The 20,442-nt window shown below is 37.9% G+C and overlaps 2 protein-coding genes and 1 long non-coding RNA gene across 5 annotated transcripts in view; all 3 read left to right on the top strand.

The window, feature by feature from the left end:
• The first annotated feature begins 278 nt into the window (after positions 1 to 278).
• LOC144023013 (uncharacterized) lies at positions 279 to 1,662 on the top strand. The gene is made up of 2 exons (XR_013284469.1): positions 279 to 637; positions 1,479 to 1,662. It is a non-coding gene; the product is annotated as an uncharacterized LOC144023013 (long non-coding RNA).
• A 3,368-nt stretch (positions 1,663 to 5,030) lies between these two features.
• osr2 (odd-skipped related transciption factor 2) lies at positions 5,031 to 8,282 on the top strand. 2 transcript variants are annotated; one of them, XM_077527367.1, is made up of 4 exons: positions 5,031 to 5,248; positions 6,590 to 7,280; positions 7,511 to 7,610; positions 7,894 to 8,282. In XM_077527367.1, exons 2-4 carry the CDS (start codon positions 6,628 to 6,630, stop codon positions 7,966 to 7,968), a joined length of 828 nt encoding a protein of 275 aa, XP_077383493.1. In that variant the 5' UTR covers positions 5,031 to 5,248; positions 6,590 to 6,627; the 3' UTR covers positions 7,969 to 8,282. The 2 variants fall into 2 exon arrangements, with proteins under 2 accessions (XP_077383493.1, XP_077383492.1); XM_077527366.1 differs by having other exon boundaries at positions 7,812 to 8,282.
• Positions 8,283 to 11,192: 2,910 nt separating this feature from the next.
• vps13b (vacuolar protein sorting 13 homolog B) overlaps positions 11,193 to 20,442 on the top strand; it is a 337,411-nt gene continuing 328,161 nt past the window's right edge. For both annotated transcript variants that reach the window (XM_077526198.1, XM_077526199.1), the window contains exons 1-3: positions 11,193 to 11,463; positions 11,898 to 12,067; positions 15,363 to 15,506. In XM_077526198.1, coding sequence (XP_077382324.1) covers positions 11,921 to 12,067; positions 15,363 to 15,506 — 291 coding nt within the window. In that variant the 5' untranslated portion in view covers positions 11,193 to 11,463; positions 11,898 to 11,920. The remainder of the gene's footprint in view (positions 11,464 to 11,897; positions 12,068 to 15,362; positions 15,507 to 20,442) is intronic.

Here is a 20,442-nt window from a genome sequence, read left to right as displayed (position 1 = left end):
ATCATGGCTGTAACAACACTTGAGCGTGGCCAGGAAACAGGTGCAGGAGTTTTACTGTCCATCACTTTAGCAGCGACATGGTGGATTGTTGTGCCTGATGGTTCAATAGCAAAGTCACAAAAGCAAATATACCACTTAAGATACAATATAGGGCTAGTGTATTGGACAATGATTTTAATAATAGAAGGATGTGTGAATTATTTAGTGCCAAAGAGTGGTGAACTATGTAATAGAATGCAACAATTTTGATGTAGGCATCAATTTCTAGCAACTATAGTGAGTGAGTGAGCGAGCGAGCAACCCGGCAAGCGGGAGCAGTGAGTAAGAGCGGCTAGCAAGAACTCTCTGGAGCGGCTAACAAGCACAGCTTGCGAGATCAAAGCTTACACGTACAACAGTGTCTCAGAGAGACCACACTTCACAAGGCTAACACCAATTGCTAGCAACTATTAGTGGAGTGAGTGAGCAAGCGAGCGAGCAACCCGGCAAGCGGGAGCAGTGAGCAAGAGTGACTAACAAAAACTCGCTGGAGCGGCTAACAAGCATGGCTAGCAACAGCAAAGCAGAGGGAAATGAACGGTGGGATCCTGAATCACGGGACTCAGTGACGACCACCTGCAGGCCCCAGTTGCGGAAGGTAAGCAGCGATCGATCATTATGTCCGTCACGAGCTGCAAGCACCATCAGAGGATAACTACATTCGTGAAGTTCTTGTTTTTGGGTATCCGTAGCAGAAAGATGGTGAAGGAATATGTCGCGAACATATTTTTTGCATATTATTGAAATTAATAGTGTTGTTTTTTTTTTGTTTTTTTTAGTAATGAATCATTAGTTCACCACTAGATGGCACTAAATAATACACACTGTCTCTTTAATTTGCTCGTAATGGCGACTGAGTTGTAATATTTTGGGAAGTAACCTGACTACATAAAAGGCAACTTATTTTATGATAGCGATACAAACATGCAATGTAAGGTAAAAAAGAAAAAAAAAGTGACTGGAATGAATGTAATGTCACCAAGATACTATTTTCTTTCTAACTTTATACGCAATGTGGATCTTCCAACACCACTGCACTCAATTCAGGACATTTTGCATACAACTCTTTTGATCATGATGAATCATGATCAGCAGTGATGATCATGTACATATATATCCCTTTGCTTCATCTGTTTACCGCATATTTACTGCATTTGCCACCAGATGTACCAGAAAGCAAAAAAATAAATAAAATATGTCATATTAATGGAAGGCAGTGCTACAGAAGCGTCTGGCCAGAACAAACAGCCCGAGGGAAGCTATTTGCTGACAAATGGGATTCAGTGCTGAGCCTCAACAGCATTAACTGGCGGGGTTTATTGGTTGAATGAGCACGATATCATGGGTTTCTTCGCTATGCCTCTCTGGCAGCACGGATGACATGGCAAGGAGTAAAAAAGGCATTTGGTCACGCGAAGACGTTTGGTGCTGTTTAACAGATGGCAGGAGACCAGTGAAGAAAGTGGCAATGGACAGCAGATGGAGAAGAGATCAACAGGAGACCAAAGGAATGATCATTCTGCACACTCGCCATGCTGACAATCAAAACTACTGGAAACAACAACCACATATTGCTAAGTGAATCCTCCCTGTCAGTGTCATTAAAAACTCAGCACTATTGTCTTTCCTTGCATCTGATGTTTTACACATCTCTTGTTGTATTATATCTCACTCGATTCTGCTGATGACCACATACTGTGGCTGGTCAGTGTTGATTGCAGTGAAATTGTAAAGTTGTAGTTTGATTATTAACCTACAGGAGGCAATCTTGTATAAGACAGTAAACAACGCTGTGACAAGACAACAAGTGCATATGTAAGCACTTTGTTTGCACCTGCAGTTTGAAATTTTTTACAGACAGATTTCGTGAATTTTACAGCCACGTTGGCAGGAGAAGTTCCTGAACTCAATGTGACAATTAATTTGCTGTTGTGGTGATAGTGTGTAGATTTTAGAATCTGGAACATGTAACAAAACGTAACCAGTTTCTCCATTACTGTATTTCTATTTTTATATTTCATCTTAATTTCATACAGTATTATTAACATCTAACTTTGTAAATGCAGTTAACTAAAATGATAGATAGATAGATAGATAGATAGATAGATAGATAGATAGATAGATAGATAGATAGATAGATAGATAGATAGATAGATAGATAGATAGATAGATAGATAGATAGATAGATAGATAGATAGATAGATAGATAGATAGATAGATAGATAGATAGATAGATAGATAGACAGTTTCATAATATTATGTAAAAGTGTGATGTAAGGAAACGTGACAACAATCTTTGAGGAACTACAGAGCCGTACAGGATGAGTGAGTGTGTAAGTGGTAATGTGGGGGCGTTGAAACAACAGCAGATATAGGTAAGAGTGACAGCTTTGCCTCCCCGTGCACTTGTAGTATATGGACCTGACATCCTGTCAGGCAACATGCTTAGAGACTCACAACACTCAAAGAAACAAAGCCAGGAACTTCACCTTTTGAGTCAAAGACACCACAAGTGAGTACAGAGCAGAGGTCCGAATATGAAAACCTTGATTTGAAATTTTAATAAGAGCTTTTCGTGTTGGGTTTAACATTTATGTCTGATGCTTCAATGTATCACTAAATTTTGTTAATAGTGGATTTAAATAATAGGCATAATTATTTAGATGTCATTATGGACAGCAATTATTTAGATATCATTATGGACAGTACAGTATTTTTTTGTGTAAACCTATGAGAGATCTCGAAGTCTTTACTAATAATCTAGTATATCTCCTTTCTTTTGATGGTCAGTGTTAGAAGAAAAGTGTCGGCCATTAGAGGCTTGGCAGCTGCATGGGCCTCTGACACAGGCTCTCTGGGAATCAGATGATCAGAGAAAATGATGGCGGCTGCTGGGACTCAAGCCAGGGTCAAAGGTCGTGGTACTAACTCCCTTACATAAACCTAAATAAAAAGAGTATGCATGTTTTAGTTTTTTTTTTTTTTTTTTTTTAACTCAGATGAATCATAAAATATAATAACATGCAGACATAAAAATCAACAAGCAAACTCAATTATTCATTTACCATCTTAGCTGGATCATTTCAATACAAGCAGCAAAACACTTTTCCTCGCTTACATTATTGACTATATTATTTTGTGAGAGGAAATAAACCACACGAAGTTAACACTGGTATGGTAAAGTTACCACTGATAATTACACACTTTAACCCATGGGATCATTTAAATGGGTTAGACAAAAAGTTAACGGTATAAATAACACTGAGGGATTTGTATCATCAAATTCAAATATGAATGCATTTTTGGGGTAAATAAACAATAAAACAACATTATATATATATATATATATATATATATATATATATATATATATATATATATATATATATATATATATATATATATATATATATATTAATAATAAACCAAATCTGAATAAATTGTTCATGTAAAGTGAATGGGATGTTGAAGAGAATTTGGTATCTGTATCTGAGTAATAAGAGACTGGAAACCACAAGCATGTTGTGGGCAGAAATGTGTTGCACATGCTCTGCAGCTGAAAAAAAATATCTTAGTATTTCATTTTTGCTACTGTTGAAAATATGATTTGCCTGTTCACTGAACAGTGAGCAATCATATTTTTTTTCACGTGTAGCTCAATTTTATACACTCTCAAGAACAGTTTCAAAATTATAATGCTCTGTTTCAGTCTTAATGTCTGTCATTGCTCATTAAAATGTCTGTATTTGGCATGCTCAAAGAATATATCAAGTTTCCCGAATCGACAAACACGGGGCCTTGTCGTTATGATAAACCATCAATAGGTGGCGTTGTAGACTCGTGGACTGCACCAACGTTGCTGTGAGTCAAAGGCAGCCGCTCCAAACCTTCACTGAGTCGCTAAAGCCTTCACAGTTACACACCATAAATTTTGAATGCTATTGTTAGATTTAAAATAGTAGTCATAATAATAATAATAATAATAATAATAATAATAACCAATTATATATACATTTATATAACCTATGCTATAGACTACGTTTAAAAAATATATATATTGTATTATTGTTTATAGGTATTTTAAATATGTTGATGTTTTATATTGTTTTGTGTTTTAAACTGAATCAGAAAATTTCGTTTAACGAGTGAAATAATTGTGAAGATATGCGATTTGTACCCCACGTCTGATTTGATGCTCTTCATAAAGTTACTCAATCTGTTTACAAACACAAACCAACGGAATTCATTATATTGAATAATGTATAAATTTCCACATGGGCTGATAGGAAACAGCTACACATGCGGTTAATATATTATTTTTGATAATTCAACATACCTTGTCCGTTGATCATGTTTTTTTTTAATTGTGCAAAATCTAAAGGCCTACGCAGTGTTTTATGTAGGCCTATTTATTGTGAATAACAGAAATTAAAAAACTACATCGAAAATATCCGAGCAAAATGCACTTTGCGTATATTGCAGAAAAAAAACTATGCATAAAACAATGACAAGCGCCAATGCGTTAAGCACAATTCATTAGACTTATAAATACTTTTTCATTTACATTAATAATAGTGACTTAAGTCATCTTGATTTTTTTTTATTCTTACCCTATACACAAGTAATTTCATGTGATCAGCTTGCATCATGCCGTGGTAAGTTTTAAATAAAATCTTGTAGTCAAGTATCCGAAGGCAGGTTCAAGAAGCATGGGGTCAGACTTTTGACATGCATGTTCAATTTATGTCTCTAAAAGTAGGACTCCCCTGCTTTATCTATAAGGTGTATTAGAGGTAAAGTCGAGCAGAACATGCTGCTTCACTCGACTGAGGAGCTCTAGTTGCTATCCAAACACAAATAAACAGAGGAGGAACATTGGAATTAATGATAGAGGAGGGGGCGTGCCGGAGGCGGGCAGAGTGAGCCGGAGCAGGAGCCCTAAAAAGTGAAGAATCGGTGCGCATTACGCACACTTCCAGCCTCAGCTGCGGACGGGACTCCCACGGTGCTGCTGCCTGTCTTCCAGACCCGCTAGTCACACTACACGAGTGTGCACAGCTCCGAGGCACCGCACTTGGCTGCATGGCTATGAAAGTTTCATGGACTTGGAACTTGGAAAACTTGTAGTGGCGCTGTTCTGGAGCCGGTCGCTTCTGTAGTTACTGTGGATTACTGGCATACCGCAGGATTTTGACAGCTATTTATTGGGGTAAGAGTGTGTTTGGAAGGGTGCATTCTGACATAGCCTATAGACGTCACTCAAACTGCACTTGTTTTGAAACGGTTCTGTCACTTCTAATACTCGCGCTGAATGCGCGATTAAGCAGTAAATCCGCAGCAGCAGCACTTGTCATCTCTGCAGAAACGAAATCAATCTATCCAATAAGGGTGATTAACGCTCCTTGTTGAGCAATAAGCCGGTGAGAATTCTCTCATTTGTCGGCTTTAATTCATCATGCGCAAAACATGTTGCTAAAAAAAAAAAGAACGTCCGGAACACGACATGCAGGCTTTCAGGAAAATTCTATGAAGTCCAAAGGTTAGGAATAACTTGTAGATCAATATGGCAGAACAGGTGCCTAAGGTGACTTAAGCAGCACCTGTGCAACATTATATTTAACCCCATCTTGTCTGAGGGGGTGAGACCGATGAGGCCAAATTCAAAATGAAAGTGATTGAAAACATCAGTGAAATTATCCAGACCATTAGTCATCATGTATAGCCATAATGTAAACATGCTTACAACTTACACTTTCTTATCGGAACATTAGATTTAATAATGTGTTTGATTTTGATCGATTAAAACCGAGACAAAACATGAGTTCCCATGCAAGAAAAAAAAAGAAGAAAGAAAAACTCTTCCTTAATTAAGAATCATAATTATTGTCAATTAATCTCTCACTCTGTTGAAGGTGCAAATGAAAAGATTTAGTTCATTCACTGTTAGTATCGCTCACTTGGTTTGTCTTATTTTCTTTTGCAATTATTGTAAAAGTATAGCTAATATCGAAGGAACAGAAATAAGTTGCTGTATAAAACTATTAAAATCAATCCGACACGCTTTCCAGCAAATGTAATACACTAGTGCCATCTTATATTTAAGATAGCAAAAGTTCTATGTGTTTAAACATGGCTCATAACTCCTCAAATAATATGAATGAATAATTGTACATGCATGTCAAACAGCTTCATTCAAATGAATACTGGTTTATGTCTGACGCTATCATTTTAAATTATCTGTAGTGACAATTTTTTTTTGCAGGTATACATTAATTGTAAAATGTGAAATTATTTTTATGAAATAATGCTTGTCCACACATCGTGCGCGCTTTTCTCTGCATGCAAGTGTTTCCATGATAATAATAATAATAATAATAATAATAATAATAATAATAATAATAATAATAATAATAATAATAATAATAATAATAATAATAATAATAATAATAATATACTTAATACAACTTTAAATTCTCTCTTTGGCTGCACATTGCTCGTCTCTTGCACATGCACGACTAACGGTGGAAATGTTTTCTTTCTATTTTCCAAGGGGTTGCCAGCGCGTCCTCTGCCCAAGTGTGAGCCGCGATGGGGAGCAAAGCTCTGCACGCTCCGATCCCCCTGCACCCGCCCCTGCAGCTCACTAACTACTCCTTCCTGCAGGCCGTCAACACGTTCCCGGCCGACCAGCTGCAGGGACTGTACGGCCTCAGCGCGGTGCACACCATGCACATGAACCACTGGACTCTTGGCTACCCGCACATCCAAGGACTGAGATCGACTATCACAGAAATGGCAGCCGCCCAGGGCTTGATGGACCCCAGGATTCCATTCCCTGCTTTGCCCTTCACCGCCGCCGCGCAGCTCTTCCATCCAAAACAAGCCTCGGTCACGCACGGCGTGCCCTCGCTTCACAAGGACAGGCCGAGGTTCGACTTCGCCAATCTGGCCCTGGCCGCAACGCAGGAGGACCCGCCGAAGGCTGCGGATTTGGCCAAGCTGGCGTCGGGACTAGGGGGAACCATAACTGAGCTGAACAAGCTGTCCCCGGACAGAAAACCCACGAGGGGCAGGCTCCCGTCCAAGACTAAAAAGGAATTTATTTGCAAGTTCTGCGGCAGGCATTTCACCAAGTCCTACAACCTCCTCATCCACGAAAGGACCCACACGGACGAGCGGCCCTACACTTGTGACATTTGCCACAAGGCCTTCAGAAGACAGGACCACCTCAGAGATCACAGGTACCACCTCAAGCTTCTCACCTCTCCGTATAATAACAATGACATGAAGTATGTATGAAGTCAGAGACTGCGACTTTAAGACAGCTGTCTCCATGTGCGCGCAAAGCTCACTCAAGCCCCACAATTCAGACTCAGCATTTGCAGATGAGCACTTAATTATTATAATTGTTATCTGCGGATTGCGCAAACTTTTGCCTTTTGCGCATCTAATTCCTATTTCTGTTTTGCAGATACATCCACTCCAAGGAAAAGCCGTTCAAATGTCAAGAGTGTGGGAAGGGTTTCTGCCAGTCCCGAACTCTAGCAGTTCATAAAACCTTGCACATGCAGGTAAGATCGCCAACATATTAACATGAAGATTTTATTGCTTTTTGAGCGTTAATTCACGTCACAACTGCATGCGTGGGGATGTTAAAGCCTGTTTCGGCCAGTTATGTAGCTTACACGTTTCGGTATGAGTTATCATTTCATGATCAAAGTTCGATATATAATTGAAAGGAATAATCCTTTGCTTGCTTTAAATCTAAACAGGAATCTCCTCACAAATGCCCCACATGCCGAAGAACCTTTAATCAAAGAAGTAACCTGAAAACTCACCTTCTCACCCATACAGACATCAAGCCCTACAGCTGTGGCCGCTGCGGAAAGGTGTTTCGGCGCAACTGTGACTTGCGACGGCACAGTTTGACGCACAGCCCACACCAGGACTTCTAGGTCTGCATGGACAGAAATAAACACAAATAAACAGGGAAAAAAAAAACAATGAAACAAATGGACACAAGAAGAGGAGTCAGCATTTTTTTTTTTTATGCATGGACAATATCCAAGCGTGGACATGCACTGCAAGCACACATGAATTGAATACACAGCATGTTGGACACCACCATGTAAATATCAAAGACCATGTACATAAAAAAAATGTATTTTCTGGCATTCAAATGACAAAGTTGTTATAAAAACCGTGTGTTAAATTGTATTTTAGAAATAAATATTTCCATTACATATATTTGTGTGCTTTTATTTTAACTTCACGTGATAGTCAACGTGATCATCGATTTTATTGTTTATATAATTACATGTTTACAGATAGAGCAGAGAGTCGTTTGCCCAAGCAGATGGCGTTGGAGAAGCTCGCCAAGAAATCAGATCTCGCTCAGCAAGACACATTTACAAAACAAAACATATTAAAAAAAAATAGCCTAGCATAATTTTCGAGGCAAAACCCACTCGCCAAGTCAGCATTACAGTATATAAAAGTATCGCATTAAATCGCCTACAACATTTGTCATAAATGTTGCAAATAATCGCATGCCATCCCATATAGTCGATTTGCGGATCATTAAATATTTGCTAATCACTTCATCACCATGATGACAAGTACAATTTGGGGATAAAGTGTTAAGTTCGAGGTTAAAAAAAACAAAGCAAGTGCGGGAATTATAGCGTGACAAAAATCTTGTAGAGATAAATTAACCTCATGGAAAATATAATATTACAGTTACAAAGAAAATGCCGGCCTGAATGTACTTGAAGGAAGAAATAACACTTGTGAACGCGGTATACTTCATGTTGTGTGCATAATGGTTGGATTGAATCCAACTAACCTTTGATCTTAAATATTAACCGTCAACAGGGTCTCACAAATGACACATCATAATCATCCTTATGCTCCTATACGCATCTTTCTTTGGCTTTGAGGCCTGTTGTGGTCACCAAAAAAAAAAAAAAAAATCGAAACTTGCTTTTCACCTCACAGTGAAGCAGATGCTTACATTTACATTTAACGGTACCCCTCTAAAATTAACAAATAAGTAAGTAAGTATAAGCAAATAAATAAATAAATAAATAAATAAATAAATAAATAAATGACCAAAGAAGTTTTTTTATGGACCCGCATGTCCCATGGGAACATGCAGGCGTTGACCGCTGGTATATAGTTCTCTATTTGTTTAATGACAACTTTAAAATCTCCAGCAATGCCGTACTTTCATTTAATAATAATAATAATAATAATAATAATAATAATAATAATAATAATAATAATAATAATAATAATATAAAGAGCGCAGTCGGTGTGAATAAATAACATTAAGGGCTACACCCTACTGTCCGTCAACAAAGAATCTTCAACGAGATGAAATCATTTAAAGGGCATGAGTCAGTCTTTCGTAATTCTCTTCTGGAGGGACATTTTTATAAACCAGATGGCGAAGCACACGAGGGCTCCTGTCTCGCTGTCGTGTTTAGATTTATCATCTTAAGGGGAACGTAATTATTTTTAACGTTTACTGGAAGTTTTATTATTATTATTATTATTATTATTATTATTATTATTATTATTATTATTATTATTATTATTATTATTATTATTATTTGTTGAATCACTTTGTGCGCGACACGTGGTCTCAATGTTATTTCGCACCAATCGTCACTTTGTCTACATCGGTTAAAATACACAAACAGACTTAAAGCAAAAAAAATAAATAAATAAAAAAATATATATATTTTTTTAAAAAAAAGTAGGCCTATACGTAATTTAATTGGACCGTATATAGGCTAATAAGCGGTTCGGAGAATGGACGGATTGCAGTGACTTTTCACACTTTTTATGATTAAATTGCTGGCCAGTCGTGCTTCCTGCAGGTCAATAACACACACTGGTATTTTCAGTATAATTTCGGTCATATACCTGGAACTGTCAATAAAGTATATTTCACAAAATGTTCGAGTCGCTCATCTCAATAAATAAGGCTTTGGGATGAAGAAATAATATTGATGCCAGTTAACTTGTCACTGCAGAGGAACATGTTAATACATGTGGAGTTGGCCGGCAGTATTATTCAAGTCACGTACGTTTATGGCTCCAAATAAAATATAAACCCTTTAAAACACGTTTTAAATCAGCTATAGTTTTTAAAATCTATTTAACGTTGTATATGGTATTGATAACGGATGTTTCAAGTGAACCACGTCATTTTCCTTTGGGCCCCAAAAAGTCCCCTTATTTCCCAATTGATGGCAAGTCTTTGTTACCACGTGTTTCAATCTTCAGATAGACAAAGAAAAAAAAACGAGAAAAAAAGAGCAAAGAAAAATAATGAAACCTATTTTTTTGAGAATTCATTTTAAAAATAATTTTAAAATAATTTAATTTCAGTCATTTTAGGCCTATAGGCCTATTTATAAATTGAACAATATAGTCACAACCCGAAAGCATTCATGCCAGCAAAAATAGAAATATGTCTCTCCCTTTACGTATATATGCAGATTAATTTGCAATTAGCCTATCTGAACTCTCATCTATTCATCCCCTGACAAAAACATGTCTGACGTTGATTTATGCATAAACACAAAATCACAGACACCCCACGTTGTTTTAATGTCGGTTGTGCTGACCAATGTGCATGCGACCAAATGAGTGATGGCACAATCTATACAATATACATACGTGCATTAAATATAACAAGAGCAATACCTGCCTGGCTGCACCGAGATGCGCATATTCTGTGCATGGCGTCCTTTCTCCCCGCCATTGCTCTGTAGATGTATGCTTCTTATATGGCCAGGGTGTTAAATAGAAATTTAATCTTTTGGGTCAGATTACACCTCCCAACATGAATATTCAATTTAATCTCATTAAGTGTTGAAACGCCCATTATAGTTATAAATAATACACAAACCTGCTGTCGGATTACATTTAGCATACTAGACTAAATGACTCATATTTCCTCAATTATTTGCTTGGTAGATTAGACGTCATTCGGTTCTAAATTGCAAATCACAAACTGAAAATACAGTACAGTCAGTCAGTACTGTAGAGCCATCGGTGAGCAAAGTAGTCGATCCTCAATTTTACCAGTGGCCCGAAAGGCAACACAAGACAAGCGGAAGTTGTAATCATGTTTACTGATGACGTTGGCTCCGCAGCTGTGGATAGCTGTAGGTAGTGCTTGGTAATGCAATGAAATCGTCACTTTACATACAAATTAAATAACCAGATAATTCAAAAATAGTGTCGCGTGAGAGCATGTTTTTAGTTATAACGCGTGTCTGCCCGTCGTGCTTCGAGGAAACGAAGTTAGGAGGACTTCTTCGGAGTGTTAGCTTAGCTACCCTGCCCTCGCAGCAGCGATGCTGGACGCTTCCAATGATGACAGTTCAAAGCTAGGCTAAATACACCCAAGTAAGTTCTCTAAACAAAATGTCGAGGCACTCATGGGTGGCGATTATCTTGTAGCTGTTTCACTACAGTCGTGTATACAAAATGTGACGGTAGATTAGCACACAGGCTAACACTGGTACTAAATTGTTTCAGGCGTTACATAGTGACTCCAACCTTAGCAAATTCACTACACCTTCCACCACTGTTTTGTCAAAATACTGTATCATGCTGTCATAAATGCACCCGAAATTACTGTACTAGTGTGTGCATACAATGGAAGTTTTATTTAATTATGAGCGGTACTGTATTAGTTTGTATTTGTTTGTAAGCGTTTTGTGACAAGAACATATGCTGAAGAGTATGTATTATTATGATTATTTTCACCTGGCCTTTTTATTCAAGCAGACAATATTGAAAAGAACATTACTTTCAGTAATATTTTTGCCTTTCTTCAGTTGGTGTAAAGAAGAGGGACAAAATGTTGGAGTCCTATGTCACACCGCTCCTGATGAGCTATGTGAACAAGTACATAAAGAATCTGAAGCCAACGGACTTGCAGCTGTCTCTCTGGGGAGGAGATGTAGTGCTCAGCAAGTTGGACCTGAAGCTGGATGTGCTAGAACAGGTATTGTTTGCAGTATGTGACCTTCCCTGTTTTGAGCCCTTTTTCTTTCAAAAGGCTATATGTATGTGTATATGCAATGGTAGGTATTTCATTTATGTCCCCATAAAGTGAAATTAAATATTTCTTCTAAATTTGGCACACCATTGAGAATAATCAAGTTATTATCCACACAAATTGGAATAATAAAAAAAAAATGCTAAGAATCTAAAATGAGGTTTAAACATTGTGAAAAAAAAATACCGCTCTTGTACGCTCGTGTCAACCAAAAGATAAATAGAACATACCTTTGCTGCTATGAGACAAACATTGTCGTGTTGAACGTAGCCGCCATCCTTCACCCATCCAGATTCCAAACACAAAATATTTCTAAGAATCCAGGCTCTTGATGGCGTCAAAGTCCTCCCATGTGTAGGCACTCTTCTTCACAGTATTGTGATAAGTTATTTGGGGGAACTTTGTGGCTTGCTTTGACCAGCCGATAGTGAAAGTAGATACGGATCTTTCCCTCCAACCAACTCCAACTTTTGCCAATACCCGGCTAAGAACGGCTGGTTCTAGTGTGTCGCGATCACTATGGATGTTATTTGGTACATTTGTCATGTTTAGACGAATTCACCGAAAACGCTGCTCCCTTCTTGTCTTTCTACGGTTTGTTTGTCCAACAAGAGGGTAAGCGGTCACTAAGTATTCTAGGTAAAGTGATGTCAGCTGGAAGGGTTTATATCCCACAGAAATGTCACAGGGTTTTCCACGCCGTAACAACGAAGACACTCTGAAGTGGCCAGGCTAGCTCAAAGCTTCGGTCCACATGATGGCTGTCAAGTTGGATTTTTTTCCAAAGCCCTTCTTGGTGCTTTCACCTGCCTTACCATGATGTGCACACACTTATGGCCAACACTTAGGCACTCTAAAGCAAATATGCCAGCGGACTATCCAATAGGAAGCTGCATTTTTGGGGTGTAGCCATAGTTAACGTCACATCGCAATTATGCTGGCTTCTAGCTGATGTGAATGAAAGCGGTCACATTTTTTACAATATGTTGATTGATTGGTTGAACATTGCTTCCATCCATACAATTCAAATCATATGCACGTCTTCCTCTGGCCAGGGGAGATGAATCGGTTCAGAGGTTTTGCTGAATAAATTAGAGATAGACCGATATGCTTTTTTCAGGGCCGATACCGATTCCGATTATCGGTAGTCAAGGAGGCAGATAACCGATATTTGAAGCCGATATTCATTTGCAGTAAAAGTTAAAATGTTGGCACCAAATTTTTGAATAATGCAAACCCTAACCGTTCTTTACAATGGATTCTCACACTGCACTTTTCATTTTACATCCTTCTATCTGCAATAAGACGTTGGTGGCGGGGGGAGTTAAATGTGGGGGCCAATGTGACATTACCTTTTATAGCATTTGGGATACTTGTAGTTTTATTCTATAAATGTTATATTTTTATATTTTGAAGTAATAGGAGGAACCCTGTCATTCAAAATGTGCATCAGCTGTGGCATTACTTATTACTACAGCAAAAAAAAATAAAAAAATTCCATGAGAAAAACTATTCATCCCTGAACACCATACAGTTCTTGTAGACCTTATTATAATTATTGTTATTGTTACCATATAGACAGTTTTGATAAGCTGAGGATCTTAAATCGAGAACAGCAATATCATGCTACTCCTCTCTACAAGAGAACTGTCAAAAGACACTTCATCATGTAGTTTACTGCCACTTAGGATGCCCCAATCAACGCAGAAAAAGGTAGAGTAAAATAACTTGGTTATAATAATGGTAAGAATAACTTGGTTAAACAGACATTGTTGCGGTGGACCGCTGCCACTTTCTGCTGTTTAATGTGTTTTACACTTATAGACACGTGTGTGTATATGGGCCCACTATTCTCTCACTACTGTACTGTACTGTATCACTTAATGGCACAGATGTACTTGTCTAAATAATAACTGGGTTGCAACATTGCTAATTCACATTAACAAGCACTGTCTTAGCTGTCCACATGAATAGTTACTAACACACGAGAAAGTTATACAACACACCAAACATGAGCTCATTATTCAAAGTATGAGGCACGTAACGAAATTACATCATTGAACATTAATTGCAGACGACTACGGCCGTAGATGTTACATATTAGTGGCATCCATTGAGAGCATAATGTCCCAACTGACAGCAGACATGACGTGAAAAGAGAGACAAAACGAGCAAATAAGCACACTATACTTTAGTGCACTTCTCTACTAATGCCAAACATACGGAAGAGAACACGTTCGTGTAGTTAAACGGTGTTTGAGACACTTAATTTGTTACGGAGCGGACTTTAACGAGGTGCACAACGAGCTGTCAATCAAATCGACGTCGAAGCTTAAGGCACACAATGGCAAACCAGTGCGACAAATAAACACAATATAAAGTAACTAAACGCTATTTAGTGTCACTGTGGCATCTCACTGCATAATAACCGCTATGCAACAAGTAGTGGACGTGACCCAGAATGCAATGTGTGCGTCACGAGAGGTAAATATAATGACGTTACTCTACTCTTAACATGGAACTAGACAATATAATAATGACAACTGTTAATATTTGGAACCTTTCTAACAAACATTATTTACTTAATTAAGTGAAAATGTGTGTGATTCCCTCCCCGAGTAGTTCAAGTAGCGAATTAACTACTGGGTGTTAGCCTACATGCTAAGCTGAACACACCACTGTTAGCTAGCGGGGATTCAATGCAAGGCAATGCAGCTCCATTCATATAGTGCATTTAATACACAAAATAATTCAATGTGTTTAGCTTATCATGGTGAAACGATCGGCGGAGTCTCTTCTCTTTTAACTTACCTTCGAAGCATGTGTCTGTCGCGTTGTGTCCGTGGGTGCGTGTGTGACCGGCTACTGTGATACAGGCATACACTACTGATTGGTTCTGGCTCTTGCACGGCTAACCAATCAAATGCTGCTATGGGCGTTACATTGCTGGAGTTGGACTCCATAACAGACAGAGACGCTCTGGGCTGCATTCGAAGCGAAAAGACGGAGTTTTAAATGGATCGCTCATATCGGCCGTCAGATTAATAAAACAGACCGATACCGATATGTACCAATATGTCAAATATCGGCTCCGATTATCGGCCCGACCGATTATCGGTCTATCTCTAGAATAAATACTGAATTGAGGGGGAAAGTTGCTGACTCGATAGTGCAATGCATTGATGAAGCCATTATCCATACTTGGTCTTTACAAACTTGCTATATTTTATGTCATTTGTAGGAATTGAAGCTTCCTTTTACATTCATGAGCGGTCATATTCATGAGCTGCGTATTCATGTTCCCTGGACCAAGCTGGGCTCTGAGCCTGTCGTCATCACCATCAACACCATGGAGTGCATTCTAAAGCTGAGGGATGGAGACCAGGTTGGTTCGCAATATGAACAAGACTTTGTAGAGTTTGCCCGTTTTTCGCGTGCTTGTGGCTTGTGTGGGTTTTCTGCCGGTACGCTATCAATGTTCCACATTCCAAAAATATGCACGTTAGGTTGATTGAAGCCTTCTCCATATTTATGAATGTGAATGAGTGAATGTTTGTCTGTCTATATGTAAAGACAGCAACTTTGTCCGAACTTGGGGAAAAAAAAAGAAAAAGACTATTCAAGCATGAAATACTTGCCACTAATTTGTCAGTAAGGGGTATATGCCATGGAAGAGGCGGGACTGTTTTTTGCACAACAGTTTGTTTCCGGTTCAGTTTGCGACGTGTGGGCTGCGTCAAAAGTAATTGTGCTTCCGACATTGTGCCCCTGGGTTGCGCGTTCGCAACCCGGACCGGAAATGAACTGATGTGCAAAATCACGTCCCACCTCTTCCGTGGTATATACCCCATTGAGACTGATACATGTGGCCATATTTTCTTCCATAAAAACTGCGCCGAGTGGTCCTGTTTTATGTGCATGCGTGTCACTTGTCGTGTTTTGTGTGCATGTCACATGAATGCATTCCTTTCTCATGAGAAGAAACATTTGTCTATAGGGTGAACAATTGCACAAAAAGACTATTTAACAAAAAAATCTGAATTGAATTATCATGCCTTGCAGTATGAATGTAGCCGAAGTGACAAAAGAATGGTTTATGTTGTTGAAAATTATTATGCCATTTTGTAGATGATGCATTATTGTATATTTTGCCTGATTGTATATTATATTTGCCTGAAAATTGTTGTCAGAAAAGTTTATATTTGTTTAATTCAACAATTTTGACTTCTCACATTTTTCTTTATTTGTGCTGGAATGCCTAGTCAAATCTTTGCCATCCATGCACTATGTCTTTTGGGGAAGTTGCAGTTTTAAGGCCAGATGTCCCAGAAGAAACACATTTCAAGGGAAGTCAATTACATGTAATTATATAGGCTGTGGCAAAAAGATTTGTAACACATGAGTTTTAGCTGTTCAGAATTTAAGGGTAAATAATATCATGCAGCGCCGGTGGCTACTGCTTGTCGGATCAGGTTTCTAGAATGAAGGACATTGAATCTTGGCTTTTTGTGTTCATTTAGAGTTGTAGGTCATTCACTAGCACGAGCGCTAGTGTATTGGGAAGTCTGAAAACAACTACGTATGTGTTGCAGATGTTTTTTTTAATAGTCCCTGCTGGGAGAAGATTTTTTATTTTTTTATTTTTTTCTGGGGGGGGGGGGGGGGGGGGGTGGATTGCAAATGACATTTCGACAAATTATTCAGAGGAATGTACACCCATGAGACATAATTTGGAATAAGGCGCAGTTTATCCAGCTTAAAGAATTTAAAGTAGCCACTACTAGTGATGTGTTTGTTGGTTGTAGGGCTGGGCAATAGGGCCAAAAATAAAATCTCAATTATTATTTTTTTTCCTGGACCATTATGATTTTTATTGATTTTAATTTAATAAACCGAGCAAACATTTATTTCAAGGTTTACTTTATTCAAAAATAATTCCTGTGCAAAATGTTCAGACATTAATGCATATTGATTCTAAATCAGTTCTAACATAGACTTAAGAGTATTAGTTTGTGCTTAAATGCCACAATTATGTAGTAATTATGTAGTAAACATGTCTTGTAAAGCACCCATCCAGCATTCTGCCACTTGCGCAAAATTACAATTCACAATAATATTTGGCAATTTTGGATGTAACAGAACATACAATTTTAATTATTCGATTTTTAAAATGACGATTAATTGAATTAAATAGATTTATTGCCCAGCCCTGTTGTGTGCTGAGGGGTTTGGATCCCAAACCTGAGACAAGATCATGAGACAAGACCCAAATATTACTCCTGCATGACTCAAGTCATGACAAGCCCTAGTTGGTTGTGAACTATCTATTTTTCGAGCACACTCTTTAAAGTTAACAATGGGAATCGGCTCCTGATTAGAGGCCTATTTGTATTTTTTCCCCTTCTTTTCTCTCTTCAAGCCGCATGTGAAGTCAAGATATGTGTCTGTCTCTGCAATCTAAGCAGAAGGGGGAAGGTGGACGTGCAACACAGTAAATACACAAACTGGAGCAAGGGGGAGTCAGGTGCGAGAGGGTATAGCTGTGTTGTGACAGTCTAGAACAGGGGTGGAAAAACTCGGACCTGCAGGTTTTGGAGGGTTCTCTATTGCAACACAAGCTGATTCCGATCAACAGGATCGTTATCAGGCTTATGCAGAGCTTGCTGATGAGTTGATCATATACCAGCTGTGTTGGAGAAGGGAAAAATCCAAAACCTGCAAGACTCTGGCTCTCGAGGACCGAGTTTGCCCACCACTGGTCTAGAGTCTACTTTCAGTTAATGTGAAAGATATGAAGAGCATCAAAAAAGGCTAATAAGCAAGCTGACGTAAAATAGCACAGGCATCTCTGAACAAATTTCAAGTAACACTGAAGCATAATTTTCAAGTAAATCAAAACAGGTATATGTAGATTTCAAGTAAAAATGATTTTGTTAACCTTCAACTAATTATATATTTGCAACTGCATGATTGACACATTCCTTTATGGCTGAAACGGTATATGGTTTATGTTGCCTCAAGAACCCATGCTGTCTACGACAAATATTAATTTGCTCTTTGTTGGCTTGTCCGTAGTGTATCTCAGATGTACTCGTGGGCTCTCATTTTTGGTATCTTGCAAGTTCTGATCTCTGACTTCCCACTTTCTATTAAAGCCACAATCTTGCAACATATGAGACACGATATTCGAACCATCTGCTGGAAGAATAAAAAATTATTGGTGCATCCATTCAATCTGTTTTCTAAGTCTACTTCTAAACTTTGCGTTGCGGTCCCCTTAGCAATTCTCTTTCCGTTAAAAAACAACCCAAAACATTGTGGTTATTTGGATACCGTAATACTGTGTATCTCATATACACATTGTGAAAGCCCACTTTTTTTGATGACTTGGTCCGTACGTGCACTTTCAAAATCAAATAATCTGTAAGCCATGTAGTTTTGTTTACACAATTAGTTTGATGCAATGAAACTGTTTGGGCATTAGAGTTTGGGGTTATTTACGGTTTGAACTATTATAGGCAATTATAAACCTTTTGGGGATAGGGTTAATGCTAGCAATGTTTTGCTGTTTGTGTATCTCCCACAAATAGCGTGCGGTTACTGATTACTGCATCATGATTTCAGGTCTTCAGATGAGGTGGTGCGTAGCTTTTGGATATTATCTTTATTTTATTGTTGTGTTTGTATTTGCAGCACACAATACAAAATGACCACACTGAATAGAGGCTTAACAAATTTATTGGCAGTTTTTCTTGACTGCTTGGGAAACTTCTCCAGATATTAGAAGATGAGGTGTTATCAGCAGAGATTCTGGCTTGACAACAGTTACACTGGATGATAACACTCCCGAGTCCCAAGCAATCTATATTTCTTTACAAGACAAAGATAAGGCTTTGCTGAATAACGGTTTTCTGGTTTTGGCTCTGTCTTCGCCTCGTGTGGGAGTTTTAGCACTGCTGAGTGCATTTGCCACTGCTGTAGAGACTCTGATTGATTCATTGCTTGAAGACGGTTTGTGGAGGAGGTTTTAAACATGCTCTTGGAATTACAGAACCTTTTCTTCAGTTGAATTCCTTCCAAAGTGGTTTAAGCTTTATAAATACTAGGTAGAATCCATTGAATGTAGCTGCTAATAATTTGATTCTGGGATCCACCTCTTTAAATTCCTTTGAATCAAAATAAAACAAAAATAATATATAAAACAAATAAAATAAAAGATGATGCATACCAAAAAATATAGAAATTGAATGTGACTGTTGGAGAGATTCTAGTTTGCTTTATGAGCAATGTTAGACGTGCTTTTCAGCCAAGGCACTGAATCTATAAATTGCTCAGGAGAATATTAGGATTTTATGTTGCTCTGTCTCATCCACTCCACATTTTGGTCCAATGCAACATTTTTCTCTTTTTTTGTCACCCTTTTATATTTAAAGGTGACATCTTAAAACTCTTTGACTGCCAAAGACGTTTAATAATGATTAGTAAAATTCTGATGAATGGAATGCAATCTTTCATTTAGTAGCCAATTTGTATATGTAGTAAAGGCAAACAATCTTCTTTTTTCCTTGAAAGATGAGTTAAAATGCTCAAAAGCGGCTGGCACTGTGGATTTTTTTGTTTTGTTTTTATAACGTGTGGCAGTCAAAGAGTTAAATTTTGACCATTTCTGTTTGTAAACAAACAATTCAAAACGGACTCCTCCCATGGCTCAACCTCCCACTTTTCTTGTCAACATTGTTACTGCTTTCTAGTGATAGACCGATATGGCTTTTTCAAGGCCGATACTGATACCGATTATTAGTAGTCAAGGAGAACGATAACCGATATTTCAAGCCGATATTTATTTGCTGTAGAAGAGAAATTATTAGTGTAAAAATTAAAAAGTACTTTTTCTTTTCAATTTTAAACGATATTGGCAGCTTTGTTTAAAAAATATATTTAAAAAAAATTGCAGGGAGTTTCAACATTTCTTTTTTTTATTTTTTTATTTTTACTTTTTTTTTTTTAATTCTTAAAAATAAAACATGCAGGGAATTCCCAGTGTCAGCATCCTTATTTATAAAGTGGAAATTGAAATAGATCCATAAATGAAAAGTTCCTGTATTTCACTGTGCAAAAAAATGAACGCAAACGTAGCAAATTTGGGGTTTTCATCAGGATTCATAAAAAGTTTCAAAAGATTTTTGCAGAAGGTGAACAAATTGTCAGAATGTGTTCAAAATACCCGCTTTATTGGCTTTCAGATTGGTCAAAAGGCCGATACCGATATTTGTCAAACTGCCAAATATCGGCACCGATAATCGGCCCGGCCGATAATCGGT

This window comes from Festucalex cinctus, chromosome 7 (assembly GCF_051991245.1).
Source record: "Festucalex cinctus isolate MCC-2025b chromosome 7, RoL_Fcin_1.0, whole genome shotgun sequence".
NCBI classification, from domain to species: domain Eukaryota; kingdom Metazoa; phylum Chordata; class Actinopteri; order Syngnathiformes; family Syngnathidae; genus Festucalex; species Festucalex cinctus.
This window is presented reverse-complemented; position numbering and strand designations above follow the sequence as displayed.

What these genes read in the sequence shown, in the direction of transcription:
- osr2 (XM_077527366.1), top strand. Translation starts at nt 6,628, where the DNA reads ATGGGGAGCAAAGCTCTGCACGCTCCGATCCCCCTGCACCCGCCCCTG. An exon ending in GACCACCTCAGAGATCACAG is followed by an intron (nt 7,281 to 7,510) that starts GTACCACCTCAA and finishes TCTGTTTTGCAG; the next exon opens with ATACATCCACTCCAAGGAAA. An exon ending in ATAAAACCTTGCACATGCAG is followed by an intron (nt 7,611 to 7,811) that starts GTAAGATCGCCA and finishes AAATCTAAACAG; the next exon opens with GAATCTCCTCACAAATGCCC.